Source organism: Hemicordylus capensis, chromosome 2 (genome assembly GCF_027244095.1).
Source record: "Hemicordylus capensis ecotype Gifberg chromosome 2, rHemCap1.1.pri, whole genome shotgun sequence".
Lineage (NCBI taxonomy): Eukaryota > Metazoa > Chordata > Lepidosauria > Squamata > Cordylidae > Hemicordylus > Hemicordylus capensis.
The window spans coordinates 47,474,480-47,495,560 of NC_069658.1; the positions used below are offsets into that span (position 1 = coordinate 47,474,480).

Sequence of the window (21,081 nt, forward strand, 5' to 3'; positions counted from 1 at the left end):
GAACCGTCTTTTCACCCAAACTGTTTATTTTTGCATTTTTGCAGGATAAAAAACAGGAAAATAAAATATTACCCAAACAAATGGAAGCGAAGGACCTCATTATTGAACCCCTTGCTCCAGTTTAGGTTTAAAGTACCAAAACAAAAAAGGTAGGTTTGGTTTAGTTCCAATTCACTGGAAAAACTCCTCTGAATCAGTTTTTGAGTTTGGATTTAAATTCAGTTTGACTCTCTGCTTGAATGGTCTGTAGATTTTTAGTGAGAGAAATCCTCAAGTATTGTTCCTAGTGAGATTACCTACTACTAGTTGATGAGATACACAAATGAAGACAAAAACAGTAAAATGTCTGAACCTGTAGAAGAAAAAACCTTCTCATGCTATAAATTTTATTAAAAACAACAAATTATACATTTGTATTAATAAATTAATGTTTCTAATTTGCACACACACTAATACAGAATGCTCTCATAAAACAGAAGTGTAATACCACCATATGTATCTTTTTAATACCTGAAATTGATGGGGAAAGGGGGGAATTGTTAACTAAACTTCACAGCATTCTAAACTTTGAATGTGCATTCAAAACAATGTTTTAAAGTGCTGCAAGTATTTGAAATAATACTTACATTGGGAACATATGCCCTGATCTGGGGGTTGTGTGTGTGTGTGTGTGTGTGTGTGTTTTAAATCAGTGGGTGGACACATGCATGAGTATTGTTTTCAGAATCCATATGGATTTGTGTATATTGGGTATACTAAATACATTGAAAGACAGGGGAGGACAATATGTTTTGAATGCTAAGATTAATACTGTCTGATCATGGAAGTAACAATTTTGTATGAAAAGATAGGTGTTTATATACTAGAAAGGTTTCATAAAGTTAGCAACTCAAAATTAATAGTACATTACAACCAGAAGTGACCCGTCTACTTTCAAACACTTGAGAAACAGAATTCCTCAAGGCTGTTCTCCTTTCTGTTTTCCAGTTCGTTTTGGTCAAGCTGATGATACTCAAATGTTACACGATTGATATGTTTGCCACTGGAGACCATTCGCAGCACAGTATTGTCACAGCCAATCTTCATTTGAGCTAGGCAAGGAGAAAGAGAGTTTTGTTATATTTGGAATGGCTAGGAACCAATGCATATTTTAAATCATATTATTATAGGTCTGAAAGGACCCTGATGGACAGCACCAATGTTTTACCATCCATGACTTACATATATGCAGTTCTCAAAATGTATGTGCATAGATCATCTTTTTTGTCTCTTGTCCCAGTCCAGCAAGGGTAATGCACTTCTCCTCAGCAATGCATTGTTGGCCTTGAGGCACCCAATACAGTCCCCATTTATACTATATTGACCAGCTCACATTTCGCTATACTAGAGTCAAATTGAAAGTGAAGTGTTCAAGGACATTTTTCATCAGTGTTGAAAAGCACCTGACCTTTCAGCAAATTTTCAGTGATTGCTTGGAAAGGGAATGGAATGTTTTGCCAATCCACAAAGCATTGCTTTCTTGCCAAATGGACTATCCAGGAAGCATTGCCCTCACTCTGAATGGGCTTGTTTCATCCTGATTGACATTTGCAATGGCTAAATCTGATTGTCTATGCAGCATTATGATCTAATCACATACTCATTTCTAAACTGATCACTTTATGAAAGGGAAAGAAACCCTACCCAGGGGAAAAAATAGTGCCAAGCAGCAACGGATATTGGAAACAAATGACAGGAAATAGTATTGGAAAAATATTAACATTCCTCAAGTACATTTTTTAAAAAGTATTTCATCACTATCACCACCCAGTCCTTTCAATCTAAAAATTAAACCAGGAAACATTTGGCACAGCCATGCACTATATCGTGCCATGCACTATATTGTGTGTGTATAAGGAGGGAAGCACATTTCCATTTGCATTGCAGTGTAAGTGGAAATTCAGATCTCTAGCCTGGCCCAAGCTACACACACACACTGTAGTGTGCAAGAGGACCCAAACTGGGGCCTATCTGAGTGTGCCTATATAGAACATTCCAAGTTAGGTAATTGTTAACACTTTTTAAAATACTCTTCTTAACTTTCATTCATGCTTAGTGAACTTGATAATTCAGAGTGAGTCAATAACTGTAGAGCTTTCCTTTATTACTTATTAATGCTAGACATTTCTGGTGACTTTCTCAGCTTCAATAACCAATCACTAGTTTGTATTAAGGACCTATTCATAGAAATTGTGAGCCTGTGTATAGAATCTACACATCTGTGACTTCTCACAGCAATGCAGAGCAACATGGTAACACAAAATCACGTGTGCATGTTCTGAAGTGGATCTTTCACATAAGCTGCTTTGGGATCCACTTCACAACTAGGCTTGCACAATTGATGCTCACACACGATGCTCACACACTGTCAATGTGTGACTGAGCCTACAGTTCTGCAAAACCCACTTCATGTGAATCAGAACAAAATCCACAAATGTCCTGTGAATTTTTGTACTGCAGTTCCATGTTGTAATTCCCCATGTTTGATGTAGCTCAGCACATATTCTTTGCTACACAGGAAGCCAGCTAAGTAAGGGCCAACAGTCTCAAAGCTTATTGCATTGCCAGCACACAAACCCTTAGGAGACAGAGTTAAATTAAGCCAGGGCTCACCAAGATTTATCCCGAACTTGCTGCTGCCAATGCCAAGTCTCAGATCTTAGTCAAGAGAAGTAATAATAATCCAAGAAAAATGCTGGCATTGTGTCTTTCCCTCACCTCTAAGAAACCACATCTAAACAGTGACTGAGGTTTGGCTTAGTGAGGCACCCATCCAAGAAGGAGGCACACTGGCTGCTTTGGTGCCAGCCAGCAACCTGTCCATGCTGCTTCCGCAGGTAGGGGCTGCTCCAGGTATACAAAGCTCTTCTTCAGAGCAGCTGCAACCTACTCCCATCACGCCCTCTTTGATGAGTGACTCTGAATGTCAGCCACTGGTTAGGATGGAACCAATGGATGGCTATGCCATTTCAGCATCACAGTGCAAAGGCAAATAACAGAAGTGCAAATGTATGATGGGATTGTAAGGCAATCAGTTTTGTAATTGTCCTTCTGTAGGCAAGAAGATTACTTGAGCAGGAGACACTAAAATAAGAACTCACCGGGGCCATGGAAGGAGTGGCATAGATCAGCTAAAGGAAACATCTTAGAGGGATCTAACCCATTTCCTCCCAACAGCTCCACAAAATCCCCCACACCACCACAGCCTCCAGAAGATTTCTACAAAAGAGAGAGAGAGAGAGAGAGAGAGAGAGAGAGAGAGAGAGAGAGAGAGAGAGAGAGAGAGAGAGAGATGGAGAATAAAGTGTAACAGTGTTGAACAAAATGACTTGATATTTTATTTTTATTTTTATGGCAAGTGCTTTGCATTCACCTGGAAACCAGGCTGCGTTTAGGCAGGACAACTGATGTTCTAATTTGAAATTAACCATTTTTATTGCCATCAGATGTGTTAAAATGCTGCTGCCAAATTTCACTGAAAAGAATGGGGATCACGGGAACAGTGTCAGAGGAAGGGCAAGCTTTTGGAGAAAGATGCTGGGGGTGTTAAAAATGGGGATAGCCATATTGTGGGTGTAGCAAGCAAGGTGCATGATTATTTTAGCAGATATATATAAATCAGGTTGGTAAAATAGAGCACGTTGCCACACAATCAACTGCAACATAACTGCCACATTATCAGTCATGTGTGGCATACTGTCACATCATTTTGGCCTTCAAGCCTAAAATAAAATAGAGACAGAGACATCTGTGGATATACAATAACTTGTCCATCTTTTGTCTATAAAGATAATTGGCAGCTATATAACACTTTTTTTCCATAGTGGATGTTGTAGTAAAGTGTATTTTAGAGAACTGTGAAAACAGAAAGGTTAATAGTTGTAGGAAAGGCTTTTATCACCAAATGTGTCTGGGAAGAGTGCTAACTGCAGGTGGCTGATGGAATCAGAAACTCCAGATGTTGTGTATATTAATTCTTGAGTCTGTTAAATACACTCTTGTTAACTTCATCGCTAAGAATCAAGGTCTGTTCATTTGTGAAGACCAGAGGAACTGAGGAGTACACTTTGTGTGTTGCAAAAAGCCATGTGGTATATCAGCAGGAATTAGCCAATCCGGTTGGGTTCATTTGTGGTGGACTTGCCTACCAAGAGCCAGTTATCTTTTCCTTCCCAAATGCCATATATTTGTGGTAGTGCCAGGGCCGGACTGGGGGCACTGAGAGGGCGGTGGAATGTATGTGGGGAGGGCACCGGGTTTTGAACAGAATGGGTAATTAAGGGTGGGAGTATTCACTGCTGCTGAGTGCGGCGGGGCTCAGGGGTGCCCAGTGGATGGGGCGCACTGGGAATATGCCCTGTTGCCACTTAAGCACAGGAGCACTCATGTAACACTCCAAAACACTGAAGAGACAAACATCCTCTCTATCCATTGGCCTGTGTATCTTTGAACGGCCAGTATGGGGTAGTTGCTGTGTGTAAGCAGAGCACAGTATCAACCCTGTGGCTGTTCATCTTGGGATGCTCTGCATAGTGGCAGCATTTATCAATACACTGGCAAAATATCTTCTAATTCTGTAGCACCGTCCTTGCCCCGTGTACTTAAGAGGATCTAAATCCAAAATGAATACAGGCTTGTCTTTACATGCTGGTCACCCAAAATAAAGACCAGTGCTTCATATTTAAAAGACTCAATGTAATCTGATTCATGCAACATTAGAGCTCAGTTTGGCAACTCACCTTTAAGTGGAGGCTATTCAAGTGGCCCAGCATAATATCATATATTTTTATCATCACTGGGTAGATTATGGAAAAGCTGCAGTTTCTGTGCTGATGAGGAATGACCATGGTAAACCTTCCAGCAGGGGTCTGAGAGATGACATTGCAAGCTTTAGTAAAGGGAAAGAGACAAAATTGCTTAGTCACAATTTGTTCATAGCAAAGTAATGCTGACATTTTTTATCTGATGCCACATCTGGGGACCCAAGGTTGGGAGCCCAAGTTCTAGGGTAAGGAAGGCTGTGCTTAAGTAATCAGGGACGGGACCATCTCAGGGGTGGGACCATTCATATAAACCAAACTATGGTTTATATGAATGGTCACAAACACAACACAAAGCATTTCCCATAGGTGAGGAGAGCTGGTCTCGTGGTAGCAAGCATGACTTGCCCGCTTAGCTAAGCACCGTCCACCCTGGTTGCATATGAATGGGAGACTAGAAGTGTGACCACTATAAGATATTCCCCTCAGGGGATGGAGCTGCTCTGGGAAGAGCTGAAGGTTCCAAGTTCCCTCCCTGGCTTCTCCAAGATAGGGCTGAGAGAGATTCCTACCTGCAACCTTGGAGAAGCCGCTGCCAGTCTGTGAAGACAATACTGGGCTAAATAGACCAAAGTTCTGACTCAGTATATGGCAGCTTCCTATGTTCCTATGTTCCCACCCAGGCTGCCGCCACCATTGCCACCAGTGCCAGCCTGGGCTGCACCATCCCCCCCTCCAGCAGGGACTCTGTGGGGAACAACACCAGCCCAGTGGGGCCTTGTGTGGTGGTAGAGGAGGGGGCAACAACAGTGGCAGACCTTGCTCTGCACTAAAACTTCTACCTTCTCTTTAAAAAAAAACAACCCTAAAATAAATAATGACAATTTTTAAAATCCTCTCCCCTTCTTTACTTTAACCAATGAAATTCCTCCCCACCCCACAAGTCCAGACTGTTCCTTAATTTTTTCCAAAGATTTTTTCCAAAGAGTTATTGCTGCTGCGTCCACGCAACTGAGAAGCTACTGGCTGGCAATGCTGTAGGAGCCAGGGGTAGCTGCATGCAGGCTCCCATGCAAGCCCTGCCCACCCACCAAATCGTGGGCGGGAGATAGGTGGAGCAGCTCAGCAGCAGCAGCTTGCAAGTGAGCAGGGAAAGAGCCATGGGGGAGCTCACGCTGGCTGCCACTGCCACCCGCCAGCTGCCCAAAGACTATCCCAGATGTGACAAGCACTTTCCACCTAAATTACGGGATGGCCCAGCCAGTCCTGGACTGTTGGCAACCCTAGGCTTGAGTGTGCTTAAGACAAGGCCTTTGCTGAATTTTATCCCCATCATTACAAGAATATGTAATCGTGTACCTTACATATTTCTCATTTTATTATCCCTCTTGTGCTCCAAGGAGTTCAGGGCAGCGTACATGGTCCCTTCCCCTCCTTTAATCACACAACAACCCTGAAAATGGTTGGGCAACCCTGAAAATGGCTGGGCAACAGCCACCTAGTGAGCTCCATGGCTGAGTGGGGATTTGAACCCAGATCTCCCTGGTCTGAATCTAAGCACCTAATGCTTCTGAGATTATCGTAGTTGCAAACTGAATATTGGAAGGTTTGAATTTTTAAATGAAAGCGAACAAGTTATTCTTCTGAGGATGGGTTTTGCTTTCATCCTCTAGATCTAGTGGATTTATAGATTTTCAGTTGGGAAGCCGATGCCCACCCCGGAGCAGATCAGAATGCCTAGTGATCTTGAGGATTCCCACTCCCCCATACCACTACAGCGTTTGGCAGAACTCACAGACTTTGATCCATTTCTATTTCTTTTTCTGTAATGGAAAATCTGCACAATGAAACTTAAATTGTTTTTATGCCAGTTTACCTGGTTCCTCCAAGAATCCTGGGAATTGTAGTTTTTTTGGAAAGTGACCATTTTCTTTTACAAATCACTGTCACCCATAACTACAGTCCCCCAGGACCTTTTCAGATGGCAATAAATGGTGGGATATTCAAAGTTTTCTCACAAGTTCCAAGAACAAACTTACTCCACATACACACACTGCTAACTAGGCAAACAGGCACCTTTCAAAGTGGTAATCCTTTTATATTTAGCAGGTGGAGAACAATTGGTCCTCTTCAACCCCAGCATAGCACTTCTCCATGCTTCTTAGACTGTGAGCCCTTTGGGAGTCAGGGGACCATTTTTTCATTATTCTTTTTCTATGTAAACCATTTTGAGAACTTTCATTGAAAAGTGGTATATATTTAGTAGCAAATTAAAGTGCTACTTCCTAGCATGATTTTACCCTCTGTAGACACATCGAGCAGGGATCTTGTACAATTTTTGCAGAACCACTGGCTAGCCAGCTCATGCATTCTGAGAAGAACCCACTCTTTCCCTCAGTTGCCACAAAAGTAGTAACAAAAAGGGTGACTTCTTCTTGGAATGCAACAGGTGGCCAGCATGTAGCACTATGAAAATCACTCAAAATCCCTGTTGGGGGGGGTGTTTGGGGTGTGTGTGTGTGTGTGTGTGTGTGTGTGTGTGTGTGTGTGTGTGTGTGTGTACAGAGGGTAAGAATGCACTAGGGAGTAGCAACGAAGCTTTCTGCAGTGTGTGTATGGGATCAAGAACTTGTGCAAAAGCTCTGGACATTGTGCATGAACATCTTGCAGTTTATTGCCATCTGGAAAGGATCTGAGTTTCCTGGGGAGAGAGAATGACTGTTAAGCCAGTTTGAGTCTGAGCTGGAATATACCCTAAATGTATTATTTGTCCTCAGATTGCATATAGTATTCTTACTCTCTCTTTTTTTTATAGAGATGCTTTTCTTGATGGCATATCCTCCGAAAGCTTTGCACTGCACCTGATTGCTTGCAATACCAGGCAACTAGGTGCATTGCCATCATACTATGACAATGCAGTACATGCTGTCCTGTTTCCTGCCCCACAGGAGTCCTTATCACAGCTCGCCTCATATAAATGTATACTCCTTCATATTTTCTCATTTACAGATCATCACGCCTTTTTCAGTTCTTACTGAGCAGATGATAAAATGAAAGAAAGCTTACGAAAAAGATTGGTTTTTTTCTTTATTGCCAATGTGAATCCGTTTCCTGGGTCATGAATCCTGAAGAAGATCATTGCCACATTCTGGGAAGACCAGATGGTACTCCTGATGTGATCATCTTCACAGAAATCGATATATCTTTCAGAGGTAGGGAGAGGATGATCCAACGAGCTAGGAAACTTCTCCCCTTTCAGTATCCAGCCATCGAACACCTGGAAGGAGGCCGCAATGGAGATGGCAATTAGTGTTCACGTTCTGCCTACAATTCCCAGAAGTGTCACCCAAGTGCCTTTTGTGCTTAATTTTCACTTAAAGCACAAACTGTTTCCTATATGTGAAGCTTTATGCAGGGTTACATTTCTCAAAGCTACTTATTACACAGAAGGGCCCCCTTAAATAAGGGGCCTTCTTTAAGCACCCTTAAATAAGGGTTATTCAAGAAGCCTATTCACATGATATGTTCAATATACGTACTGTAGCACACTTCCTATCTGTACCCTGCATTTGAGGGGTCTGTACCCAGGTTCACTTTTAAAACAAATATAGGAACAGATATTCACATAAAAGCATGTGCATATGTATGGACACCTGTACACACGTACAGCATAGTGGCTGTACGTCCCAATGGGAGCTGCGTCACTAAAGGGATGATGCTGTGCTTAGGTGCCACAGAAACTCTGCATGTTTGCAAGCAGAAGCAAAGTGCTCTTGAGTAGAACACTGCAGCATAAGGGCATGTAACTTAGATGGACTGGGTGGTATGTAATCCAAGGTCTGCATAGGGCTTCCATGTATAGTGTATATACATATAGATCTGTACTCACATACAGTTATTCCCACATTACATTCTACACACATGCAGTAGTACACTTCCTGTCTGCACCCTGCATTTGAAGGGTCATCTTCAAGACCCAAGGTCACTTTTCAAATGCATGCATTAGGGTTGTGCACAAAACCAAATTGCCCATTTCAAACAGGGATTTGAACCAGACCGGGCATGTTCAGTTATGCCCCCTTGAATGGTGGGCCTGGCTCGGCTCAAATTAGAACTGGTTCAGGCCCAGTTCGAGGGTGACGAGCGCCATTAAAATGTGTTTTTAAAAAGATTGGCTTACCACCACTGAGGGTTTCAGTGGCCTCAGGGGGTGCTGCAGCAGCTTGGGGGGGGGTCTCCAGCGGCTCCCCTCACTGCTGGCCTTCCCCTGAGTCTCCCTGGGCTGTTCCTGTCCATTTCAGGGCTGTTTTTGCCCTGTTTGTGCACATGGTGGCCACTTTTTGGGCCACCAAGCATGCACACGGGCTATTTGCGTGACCCAAATCATGACGATTTTGAGCTGGTTTGCACATCTCTAGTATGTGCAGTCATTCATACAAAAGCAGGTACACGTGTACACAGAGGCGTAACTATAGGGGGGGCAGGGGGGCACGTGCCCCGGGCGCCATCTTTTCTGGTCACGTGGGGGGCGCCGCCATGACCAAATTTTTTAAAAAATTTTTGGTTAATACAAATGTTTCCTGCTCAGTGCAGCAGCACTGCAGCAGTCAAGGGAGTGCGTCGGTGCCCCCTTCCCCATGAGTGGTCCCTTCCGCGCCGCCTGCGCCCCGCCCCCCCCTTGCTTTGCTGGCGCCTGGCGGCCAGTCAGTGGCCTGGCTTGGCGGTGGCGGCGGGCGCTTGTGAGGAAAAACCTAAGTATAATGTAGTATGTTGGGGGGGGGGCCGCGGGGGGGGGGCGCCATTTCAGTGCTTGCCCCGGGCGCCGTTTTCCCTAGTTACGCCTCTGCGTGTACAGACATCTGTATGCACATGCAACAGAATGTCTGTACAGGGCTTGCGACAACTCAAAAATTCATTATTCTGAGTGAAAGCATGGCTCAGTCCACATTTTATCAGGCCAAGAGGGATGAGAATATTTGGGTGGGGAGGAATCACTTAACAAACTCTGTCCATGTGTTTCTGAGGTTCAGCTAGACTTGAACAGGATTTCCTGTGGGGTTAGGTTGTTGTTGTTTTTTTAAGAAAACTGAACAACAGCCATGGGTAGCAGAATATAGACTGGGACCAAAGCAATGCAGGAGGGACATTAAGCATTTCCTTCATACAATCTCCCCAGTGAACACGCCCCCCCCCCGCCTGCTATTGTTTTCCTCACAGGGAAAAACATACAGATACAACAACAACAAATATTTATATACCGCTTTTCAACATAAGTTTCCAAAGCGGTTTACATAGAGAAATAAATAAATAAGAAGAGGGACCCCTGTCCCCTAAGGGCTCACAGTCTAAAAAGAAATGTAAGATAGACACCAGCAGCAGTCACTGGAGGTACTCATATTATGCATTTCCTCTAGCAAGACAAACAGCAGCTTCAGGGGCTGATTTTCATTGGGGAAATGACATGAGGTAAAGGGTTAAATCCCCCTTCCTGAGTATCATAGTCCCCAAACCATTGCAAATGGAGATGATGGGAGTTGTAATCCAGCAACAGCTGGAAAGCTTCAGGTTGGCCACCTCTGATATAAAAGACCGCTTTGTTCAACCAGTGACCCTGAAGAAGAGGGTGGGTTCTCACAACCATGCAATGCCATTCCTAGAAACACTTGCAGTTGGCGAATTCATGGTAGACAAGGCATTAAAGTCAATGGGGGAAGGGGGGTTAGGGGGATTGTGGCTGTGAAGTGACCAAAAACGAGGTTAGAAATTGAACGAATCACCTCCTGACCCCCGGAAATGACCCCTGACCCCCAGAAATGACCCCTGACCTCTGGAAATGACCCCTGAACCCCCCCAATCACCCTGGGATCCCCATAAATCACCCAAACCCCAATAAATCATCCCCTAACCCCCAGAAATGACTCTCTGACCCCCATATCCCTGAAATTACCCCTCCAAAACCATTTTTTTTAAAAAAGTCATGGATAGTCAGGTTGTGGTTGGCAAATGTGGTCACAATTTCCCAGTCGCGGATACTCAAATCCGCGATTGGGAAAACTGCAGTTGGTGAGGGACAACTGTACAGTTTAGAATGCTTAAAGTATTCTGCATCAATTATTCTGGGCATGTTCACATGACCTGCGCAATGCCAGGGAATCGGAAAACAGGAGAACGTCCTTCACATGTTACTGAGCAAAAGTGGTGCTCCAGTTACAACTACAAAAGTGGGGAGGAAATCCAGCCCTGTCACTGTCACTCACCCCCTCCTGCCGGGTGCTCACAGTTATGGCTTCATTTGCCTCAACAGAGAAGTGCAGTAACCATGATGGCTGGAACTTTTGTGAGCAGCAACCTCAGACAAGGTTACACATTGTTCATAGTTAGTTCATGTCAGGCTGTAAATACAGTTGCTGGCTGACGTTCTACACCGCGGAACGTCAGCATTAGGGACCCGCTGGGGCTGCTACACAATATGAAAGGCAGTCCCAGTGGTGTTGCACAGCTGGGTAGCTGTGGAAAGACACAGCATAGAGCCCATTTGAAGGCCTCTGTTGTGGCAATACATGCAGCAAGGAAGCGATTTTATTCTGCATGTATTGTGTCTGCAAGTTCTCATCCAACAGAACTGTTCTGGATTGGTAGGGGTTTAACTCAAGCTCCCTTCTGTTTCAAATCTGTTTCCGGAAAACAATGTCTCTCTGTGACACAGTCAATGAGTTCTTTGCAGATAAAATATCTCGCTTCTCTGGCATTTGGGCTGATCTGGACTCCAGTATTTCTGCAGGGCCAGTTAGGGAAGTGTCCAGAATCCCTCTTGCAATATCAGATTGGATCAGATTCAGTTTGCGACTCCTGAGGATGTGGACAAGCTGCTTGGAGCGGTATGACCTACCACCTGTTCTTTGCATCCTTGCCCAACGTGACTGATTTCATCTTGCAGAGAGGTTGTTGAAGATGGCCTAGTTGATATCATTAATGCCCCACTGAGGAAAGGCAGATGCCACCGAGGCAGTGGTTAGACCCCTTCTTTAGAGGCTCACTCTGGATCCCCTGGTGATAGATAATTATAAGCCAGCCTCCCAACCTCCCACTTGGGTAAGATGATTGAGAGGGTGGTGGCTGACTAGCTCCAAGCAATCCTGGAGGAAATGGATTATCTAGAATCATTTCAAACTGGCTTTAGGACGGACTATGGGGCTGAGACAGCCTTGATTGGCCTGATAGATGGCCTTGGCCAAGGAACTGACAGTGGCTCTACTGGTTCTTTTGGATCTCTCAGTGGCTTTCAATACCATCGATATATTGCTAACACCTGGTATCCTTCTGGATTGCCTAAGGTATTTGGAGTGAATATAGGAGGCACTGTTTTACAGTGGTTCCACTGCTATATCTCTGGTAGATTTCAGATGGTGGCTCTCGGTAACAGTTGCTCTTCAAAACGGAAGCTACTATAGGGAGTTCCTTAGGGCTCCATTCTGTCAACAATGCTTTTTAACACCTGCATGAAACCGCTGGGTGATGTCATCAGGGGATTTGTTGTTGGGTGCTAGCAATATGCTGATGACATCCAAATCTATTTCTCCTTGTCATCAATATCAGGAAATGACATTAGCCCCTTAAATGCCTGCCTACTGACAGTAATGAACTAGATGAGGAATAATAAACTGAAGCTGAATCCGAGCAAGAGGGAGGTGCTCATTGTTGGGGGTCACAATCTGCAAGATGAGATAGAACTTCCTGTTCTGGATGAGGGTACACACCCCCAGAAAGAAAAGGTTTGTAGCTTGGAAGTGCCCTGGGACCCGGGTCTCAGCCTGGTGCCACTCGTAAGAAGCACAGTATATAAACTGAAAGAATGAATGAATGAATGACAATTTTAGACTATACTTTTCAGTAGGGCTGCCATCTAGAGAAGAAGACAGGTCTCCTGTACCTTTAATGGATACACAAAGAGGGAATTTCAGCACATACAGCCTTTCTTTCCCCTGCATAACAAACTGCACCTGTGGAAATTCCTTAGTTTGTGCATCTATTAAAGGTACAGGAGACCTGCCCTCTTTTCCAGATGGCAGCCCTACTGAAAATAATAGTCTACAAGTGTGATCCATATTCATGTAAATGGAGACTGACATTCCATGCAAGTACAGGAGATCTGTCCTCTCAAAGTGCAGGAGACCTGTCCTCTTTTCCAGGTGTCAGCCCTCAGTACCAGTTAGGGCTGGCATGTTGGGGTGGCATGTTGCTTATTTTTGTTATACAGAGAGCAGTCCACTGTTGTATTAGCAATGGTATTGTCCGTCCTTCCTTCCTTCCTTCCTTCCTTCCTTCCTTCCTTCCTTCCTTCCTTCCTTCCTTCCTTCCTTCCTTCCACAATGTGAAAAGTTGGCCAATCTGTTCCACACATGATTTGGCATTAACATCAAAGATAAGTCACCACTTCATATAGCAGTAGTTAATTACTTTGGTATTCTCTGTAGTTTCCCGCTTCAAATGTTTTAATAATTGTACTTAATCAGAAGGGACACATTTCAAAAGCCTGGCATTTAAACTTAGAGCAACCAGAGTGATTAATACACAGTGTCAAATTAGTGACCGTAGGACAGCCTCTTTTTCAGCTGTTGCTTTCCTATTTGTCTCCCTTTGAAGTTGGTGCCAGACACAAAGAAACAGATGCTGGCCTCTTTCCCCACTCCTGAGAACAGTCTCCGGAAATCTATATTACCATCAAGTCGCCTGAGCCAGAGATTCTTGACCTCAGCAGTATGCCAGGCAGTGAGCACACACTGCTACCCTATCTGAATATATGGTTGGTGCTGTCAGCAGCACGGATCACCCTTTGTCCTTAAAGTTTAGAGAGAAAGGTGTGAGCTATTTCTGTGGTTTGGGATCCAGGAAAATTAGGACGCTCACTAACAACACTGAGTCAGATAATCAAGTGTTTCAACAGAACTGATGGCTCACTGCATTTACTGGCTAATATGCTCCACTTAAGACCTTTTCACATGATCAGTTTTTAGTGCAAATGGTTGTCATCTATTTGTTGCCCAAATACTTTCCCTCGAGGTTGTACTTTTTTTTTTTTAATGACAACATTTTCCCATCAATGGCTGTACTGCATTTTGTCTCTGGGAAAATTGACTTCTCTCAGTGAATACATTCTTTAATATTAAGATTGCCATGTGGTACTTACTGCAAGTGACACAGGCCCTATTGGACATTGCCTGTGATGAGAAGAGCAACACAGTTCCCCACATAGATAGTCACACCATTCTGTGACCATTTTTATTTCTTTATTTTTAGATCCTTATTTTTGTTGGTCTTTATTCTTGGTGAAGAATTATTAACAACAAAAATGTATTACATTTTTGGTAAAGGTCTGTGGCCACCTTAAGCTATAATGCCGAACTGAGCCCTCCCCCCACCGCTCTCCCACCCACATTCGGACATTTGGGAGAGCTGCCTCTCTGCAGTCAGCGAGACTGTAGAGGTGGGGATCTGTCTGTGTGGGCTTCCTTCTTGACAGACGGACAGCTCACGCAGACAATTGGGCTGGAGTAAGAGAGGTGCTTCCTCCCACAGCTCTGTTTCTGTGGGCTGAAGCTGTGGTGCCAGTGTTCGGATGTAATGCTGGCACTGCAGCAATTGAGTTTGCAGCAATGAAATTCCACTCTGACCAAAGTTTCAGGGTAAAGTTTGCAGAGGGAAACTGTGGTTCCCTTTCTGCTACAAACTCCATTTCCTCAAATTTGGACACGCAGATGGGGAAACTGGAGGTGATGGGTTTCCTGTTGCCTGTTACATCTGAATTTGGCCTGTGAGTGCTTTGCCAAGACTCTCTCTGCTTGCCCTTAACTGCATTCATCATTGGACATAATTTACCATTGGCCAATTCTCAACAACACTTTTTACATGGAAGCCAAGTTGTTCAACCACTTTGAGCAGATCCTAGAAAGGAAGGGTGATGGTGGCATCACCAATCAGTCCTATTAATGCTTCCACCTGGATCTGGAAAACTTTCAAAAATGGATTGAACCAGCAAGTCATGATCTTTATTGGTATGTTCACACTACCAGTTAACTATGCCAGATGCTCTTGATTAAGAAATTGACTTGTGGTCACTTTCTGTATATTTCTATCTCTTTTATCATGCTGAGCACACCGGCGTACGTGCATGCATGCATGCATGCACAGACACACACTTTCTGGAATGCTCAGCTTGGACAATCAGTTCCTGCAAACTTCATACCTTCAGAAAATCTCCTGCTCGACAGTCAATGTTGACAAGCTCAAAGTCTATTGTGATTAACTCCTCGGGGTCTGCTATGAAGAAAATAGCACAATGCAGCTGGGGTTGCTCTGCAGTGAAGGTGAACTGTCCTTCTATGCTTAACATGTCGATGCACCCTGCAAATGAGAACAAAGACAATAACAGTTATTGGTTTTCTCTTAGGGCTGATTCTCACTTTACTTTTTGTACTCAAGGGCAAATACTGAAGTGTGATTGCGATTAGTGAGCTTGTGTTATGTTCTACAAATAATAGCCAGATTTGGCCACCCATGGATTGGGGTCATAGCATGGGTGGGAAGCAGATTTACCCTCTGTCCCCAGCATGGTCCTGATCCAGATTGCACTCCTCCCACTAATACCAATGGGAGCTTTTTTCCAAGGCAATAGCAGTTGCAGAGGGTCTGAAGTCTGAACTGGATCAGGACCATGGCAGATTCAGAGAGTCAATCCACTTCCCCTCATGCCATTGTCCTGATCAAGGGAAGGCTGGTTCACCAAATATTTGCTGAATAAAAGACAAGCACATTAACCCTATTTCTTGCTTAAAGTAATGTATAGTTCAGTCCTCCATCCCCTGCCAACTCCTAGTTCAAGGCTCTGTTTGACACAGTACTAAAGGATAATATATACATTACACACAGACAGGTAGTACTGTCTGATTGCCCCCTTTCAGCCTGACAGTTCCAAATTTTCACCCAGCAATTTTTCCCTTCATGGGAAAAAGTCCCCCCGACACACACACATGGGGAAAAGACATTGGGAGATATGTGTGATTTGGAGCTGGTAAAGGTTTGTACAAATGTGTCCCAAACTGTGAAAATCACATTACGCATGAGCAAGTCTATTATTTCCAGTGAGCTTCCTCTTGCATAACATCATGTGCACAATTTGTGTAACTTGCACCACTTGTGTGCATGCAACATTACTTGGCTAACATTTCCTTGTGCGATATGATGTCAGCCCATCACTTTCCAACTCCGAAAGTAGCTTTTCCTCTTCAAAAAGAGCCATTGGACTACATGATCCGGCCATGCAAATGACCCGGCCACACAAATGGCCAGGAAGCATGAGTAGCGGCCTCCAGAATGACTGTTGTCACCAGGAAAACGGCCCTCACAGGACTGGGGGGAGGCCAGCTGGAGGAGAGGGGAACTAAGGAGACTCTCCTGCGGCCACGCCAGCACCCCAACCACCCCGCCGAAGCCACAGGACCTGCAGTGCCACAGCAGTGAGTTGAAAAAAAAAATCCTCCAAGGTTGAGCCCAGGGGCGGAGCCAATGGGTTCAAAGAACCTGGGCTGTGCCCAATCAGGGGCTGCGCCTCAAGGCCCCGACATACCCCCCACGTCTGACATCAGACGCGCAGGTGCTGGTTTAGCTTCCAAGCGAGGGCCAAGCGGCCCCTTCGGGAGCTAAACTAAGGCTGGTTGCAGCGCAGCCAGGAGCGGCAGGGAAGTTGGAGTTGGAGTTCAAGTCCCAAAGGGGCCACGCAGCCCCTTCAGGAAGTTGGAGTTCAATTCCAACTCCCGGGGAGCCAGACCACGGGCCCCCCCCCTGCGTCTGACATCAGACACATGGAGTGGGGTCAGCTGGGCCACTGCTGCGGCCGCACGCAGACTACTGGCAGTCAGGCTTCGCCGCCGGGCGAGCCCTCAAGCTGGACCAGTTTGATGCTGAACTGGTTTGACCTTGATCCGGTTTGCACATCTTTATTGCAGGGCTGTTGTAAGGATTACAACAAAGCTAAGCTCGTGGCGTGCTTGGAACACTCTAAAGCACTATAGAAATGCTTGTTGTTGTTTTGTTTTATTATCACAGTTATTTTCCCAGACACCACCGTATAATGTAGGTCTGTACTATTATCTCCACATTGAAGATGGAAGCTGAGGTTGAGAAACAATGGCTCAAGACTGGGTTTAGCTCGGAGGTGAGATTGGACCTGCCATGACCCAGCTCCCACTCTGAGCCATCACATCACGGCAGGTCTCATGCAGATGAAGTCGAAGTTAAGATCTATTGCTTCGGAGATAAGGCCTCTAGAGTCTGTTATCTGCTGCTCAGAATCACGAAGCTACACTATGAATGGCAGCGGTGAAAATAAGAGAGTTGAAGAAGGGGCTATGGATCTGTTTAGCTAAGTGAAGTAGGGGGTACACTTCCAGTCTTTTGCAATGTTTTCCTGACATGTAGAAGGCATAAAGCACAAGCTGTTTCCTTTTGAAAAATCAGCCCCCTTTTTTGCCTGAGGAGCATTGTATAGCTTGAAAGCCTGTATATTCCTTCTCATCCATTTGGTCCAATTAAAACTATCACTTAACCTGCTGTGTGTCAAAATCTTTGGGATCAAGCCAGGTACAATTTCTATGAGAAATGACCAGATAGTTATGTACGGAACTGAAAAACTCGTTCTGGAATGGGGAGAAGTGTAAATATTCCTAAACATGATTTATCCTTCCTCTCAGTTTCATTCACTCCCAATGAACAAATTGCAATTGTCTGTCCAAAAAATGCTCTTAAAACAGCCACCAACCAGGACTAGAATCTTGGCCATGCATACCTTCTTCTACAGCTTAGATCTCAGTGTAGCATCTGCTTCTTCTTCCATCTGGTTTCTAAAGTGGTCTCTAAAGTGTCAGTTAATCACAACTATCCTTAGAAGACGTTCTAAAGTCTTGCCTTCCAGTGAGACCCTCTATAACCTTCACATGATCTAATCTTGCAACCAGGGCTTAATTTGAACCATGGATCACCAAGAGAAGGTTCGAGAACATTTCTTCAATGCAGTGCCCTGGCACATATACAATAATGATGAAGTTCATGCTTTAGAGCATGTGCAGAGTGATTTCCTTTCAACACAAAAACATCCAAACTCATCATATGGCAGCTTTTAAAAAGGCACTAAAGACACATTTATTCACTAAGACTTTTAATTAGATTTATAGTTTAAAAAAAATAATACTAGGTTTTAAATGTTTTTAGTTTTAAATGATTTTAATTGTTAATTGATTTGATGTTTTAAATGACTTTAATTGTAAACTGCCCAGAGATGCAAGTTTGGGGGCTGACATCCTGACTAACAGAGCCCTGGTGCAGCAAAAGATGCTCCTGTACTTCTGAAAAGTTAAACTAATTCAGTCTGTTGCTGGCTCAGCAGTGGGGGCAAATTCTGACAACGCCCCCTTCATGAGGAAGTGTGCTGTGCTACCCAAAAATATGTCCCTGGGGGTCATGCAGCCCTCAGGGACATATTTTTGGGTGACACAGATGGCTTCTGGAAGGAGTGGTTGCTGAAATTCACACACACACACAGAGATCACTGGTGCAGCATTAGTCTGGAACTTTTCAGATGTAGTAGTGGTGCTACACCAGTCCTTCTCCTATTGCACTGGTGCTCTACTAGTAAGGATGTCAGCCAAAGAGATCCCAGCATAAAAATCATGATTTCCAGGCAGGCCTGGGCCACAAATCCCCTTTTTAGAACAAGCGCTACTCCTCCCCGTCAATTCTCTGTGCTCAGATTCTGCTCAGTCCCTCTGCACCACTAATTCCTCCGCCCAACCCCTCGATCCTTCCTCCGCTCTCCCTCAGCCACTTCTCAGTCCCGCTCTCCTGCCAGACTTCTTCCTACAAGTCACCAGGATGATCCCGCCCTCGAAACCCCACCGAAGAGCACCTCGACTCGACAGTCTCCTCGCTTCGGCCTCTCCACCCACCGCATCCTCCTCCACTCATTAAAACCTGAAACGGAGCCCCTGATCCTTTCTGTCTTTGTTGCTGGTATGCGGAGGGGTCGGGGGTGGCCCCGCGGGAGGGAGGCTTCTATTTCTGCATCCTCGTTTGCTTCGGAAGTGATTTAGTCCACGGCGCTTATTTTACAACATTCTCTCTTGCAAACGGGTGGAAAAGCACAGAACTCAGTATTACTCTAGAAGTGACCCTGCCCGCTATGGCCTGGGAGCCCCATTCACCGCCCACCTCAGCCCCAAAGGCTGCTGCTAACCGCGCATGTTCACTGGTAACGAAGTGCCTCGTTGGGTGACCAGATGCAAAGGAGAGCAGGATGCCTGGATTTCCTTGTCGCAGCCGGGCAGAATTCCCGCAAACCCCCCGTTTTCGCCACAGAAAGGCAAGCGGGACCTGCGTGTTCTCTCTGGAAAAGACGCTCTGTACATGCTCAGAGGGACTCGTTCGTCTCCATTCACACCAAGGCTGAGCTTTGGCATCTGAGCGGCGTTCTGCAGCGAAGCTGCCATTATTTATCCATTACACTTTTAAGATACCATAAACAACCCGAAGGCGCTCGGGCGTCCCCCTCCCTGCTTGACCCTTACAACAACAACCTTGCGAGGTAGACTAGCTTGGCGGACAGCGGGCACCCAAAGAGCACGATTGAGTGGGGGAAGGACTAAAAACCGAGACTTTCTATCCGGAACCCGACGCTCTAGCCACTGCACCACACTGCCTCTTTTCGGAGTCTCACACACACGCACCCCAGGGAACTTCGGCTTCCCGACCTCCTAACCCCATCTCAACGCACCGCCCTCAGCCCCCTCCGGAGCTCCGTTCTCCCCCCCCCACCCCCCAGGCCCCCCGCCAAAGTTGCTGGCCACCGGAGACACTCTGTCTGCTCCCGCAAGGTTCGGGGAGCCACTCACGCAGCGCCCGGCGGTAGGTCTGCCCTTCGGAGAGCTCCCTCTTCAGCTCGGCGTTGAACAGGAGGAAGGGCTCGCCCGCCGCGCCCGCGTCCTTCACCTGCAGGCGACACAAAGGCCAAGCGGCGGGTCAGCAGCAGCACAGCCCGCGGCGGCGAGGCTCCAAGCCCCGCCAGCCAGAGGCTGAGCCTGCTTCGCTCCGCCGCCCTCCCGCAAAAGCGCCCGCCCAGGAAAGCAGGACTGCGCGGAAGGAAAGCGGGCAGGAGCCCGGCGGGGAAGGGGCGGCAGCGCTCTCGCTCACCTCGAGGAACCTGCTCTCGCCGCTGAGGGCTGCCAAGAAGATCAGCACCACCAGGTGACATTGGCGCCTGAGACGAGCCATGCTGCTGCTGCCGCTCGCGTCGGTCCTTCGCTTGGTGGTGCTGAAGTTTCCTGGTCTGCCTTACGCTGATCGGCAGCAGCAGCAGCAGCAACAGCAACAGCCGCCGCTTGTTGGGGGCTTTTTTTTTCTTTGGTCCCCTTCCTTTCTTTGACAGATCCTTTATATAGAGCACTTGGGGAGGGGAGGCACCCCCTCCCCTGACTGATAGGGTAACCCATGGTAACTGAAGCCCTGACACGGTGACAAAGTGCGTGGTGATGACGAGGGTCCAACTTCGCAGCTGCCTGCCAAGTGTTCTCCGGTTCCGTTCTGCTTGTGCCCACTTGCTGGGTCTAAGTAAAGGGCGTGCTTGCGAAACCCGTCGCATCCATGTCTGTCCGCTCCGCACGCATTTCCCAATACTCGAGCATTGTTTCCCAACACTTGCTTGCAGCTGGGCTTAACTTCGACGCGGAGAGCAAGTTGCTGGCACTCCTCCAGCTTGTCTGCCGGTCGTAACCCCTGAGCCGCTCGCAAGCCTTCTCCTCTCCCTTCCCCCGTGCTAGATGTGTGTGTAGGGGCTGTGTAGTCGGAATGAAGCACTTTTGACATGCTCCAGGATAGTTAATTATTCATCACATCGGAGCCAGTGTAGTGTAGCAGTTAGGGTAGTGAGTAGTAGAGTCGAGCAGTGGAGAGGAGAGCTGGTCTGGTGCTAGGAAGACTGAATTGTCTCCTTTGCTAAGCGGGGCCTGCTCTGGTTTGTATTTGAATGGGAGACTGCATGTATGAGCAGTGTAAGATATTCCCCTTAGGGGATGATGCCACTCTGGGAAGAGCACCTGTATGCTTGCATGCAGAAGGTTCCAAGTTCCCTCCATGGCACCTCCAAGATAGGGTTGAGAGAGACTCCTGCCTTATACTGAGTCAGACCATTGGTCCATCTAGCTCAGGATTGTCTACACAGACTGGCAGTGGCTTCTCC

General features: G+C 46.0%; 1 protein-coding gene across 1 annotated transcript; it reads right to left on the reverse strand.

The window, feature by feature from the left end:
- Window positions 1–365: 365 nt before the first annotated feature.
- CRHBP (corticotropin releasing hormone binding protein) lies at window positions 366–20,261 on the reverse strand. The gene is made up of 7 exons (XM_053289027.1): window positions 20,037–20,261; window positions 19,739–19,835; window positions 15,043–15,200; window positions 7,866–8,076; window positions 4,779–4,927; window positions 3,141–3,258; window positions 366–1,091 (listed from the first exon to the last, which is right to left on the reverse strand). Exons 1-7 carry the CDS (start codon window positions 20,115–20,117, stop codon window positions 934–936), a joined length of 972 nt encoding a protein of 323 aa, XP_053145002.1. The 5' UTR covers window positions 20,118–20,261; the 3' UTR covers window positions 366–933.
- Between the last annotated feature and the right edge of the window lie 820 nt (window positions 20,262–21,081).

Bases quoted from the DNA above. Each gene is read 5' to 3' on its own strand.
- CRHBP (XM_053289027.1), bottom strand. From the start codon at position 20,117: ATGGCTCGTCTCAGGCGCCAATGTCACCTGGTGGTGCTGATCTTCTTG. The intron at 8,077-15,042 runs GTATGAAGTTTG...GCCTCCTTCCAG, and splicing joins GAGCAGGAGATTTTCTGAAG to GTGTTCGATGGCTGGATACT. The intron at 1,092-3,140 runs GTGAGTTCTTAT...CTCCTTGCCTAG, and splicing joins CCACTCCTTCCATGGCCCCG to CTCAAATGAAGATTGGCTGT.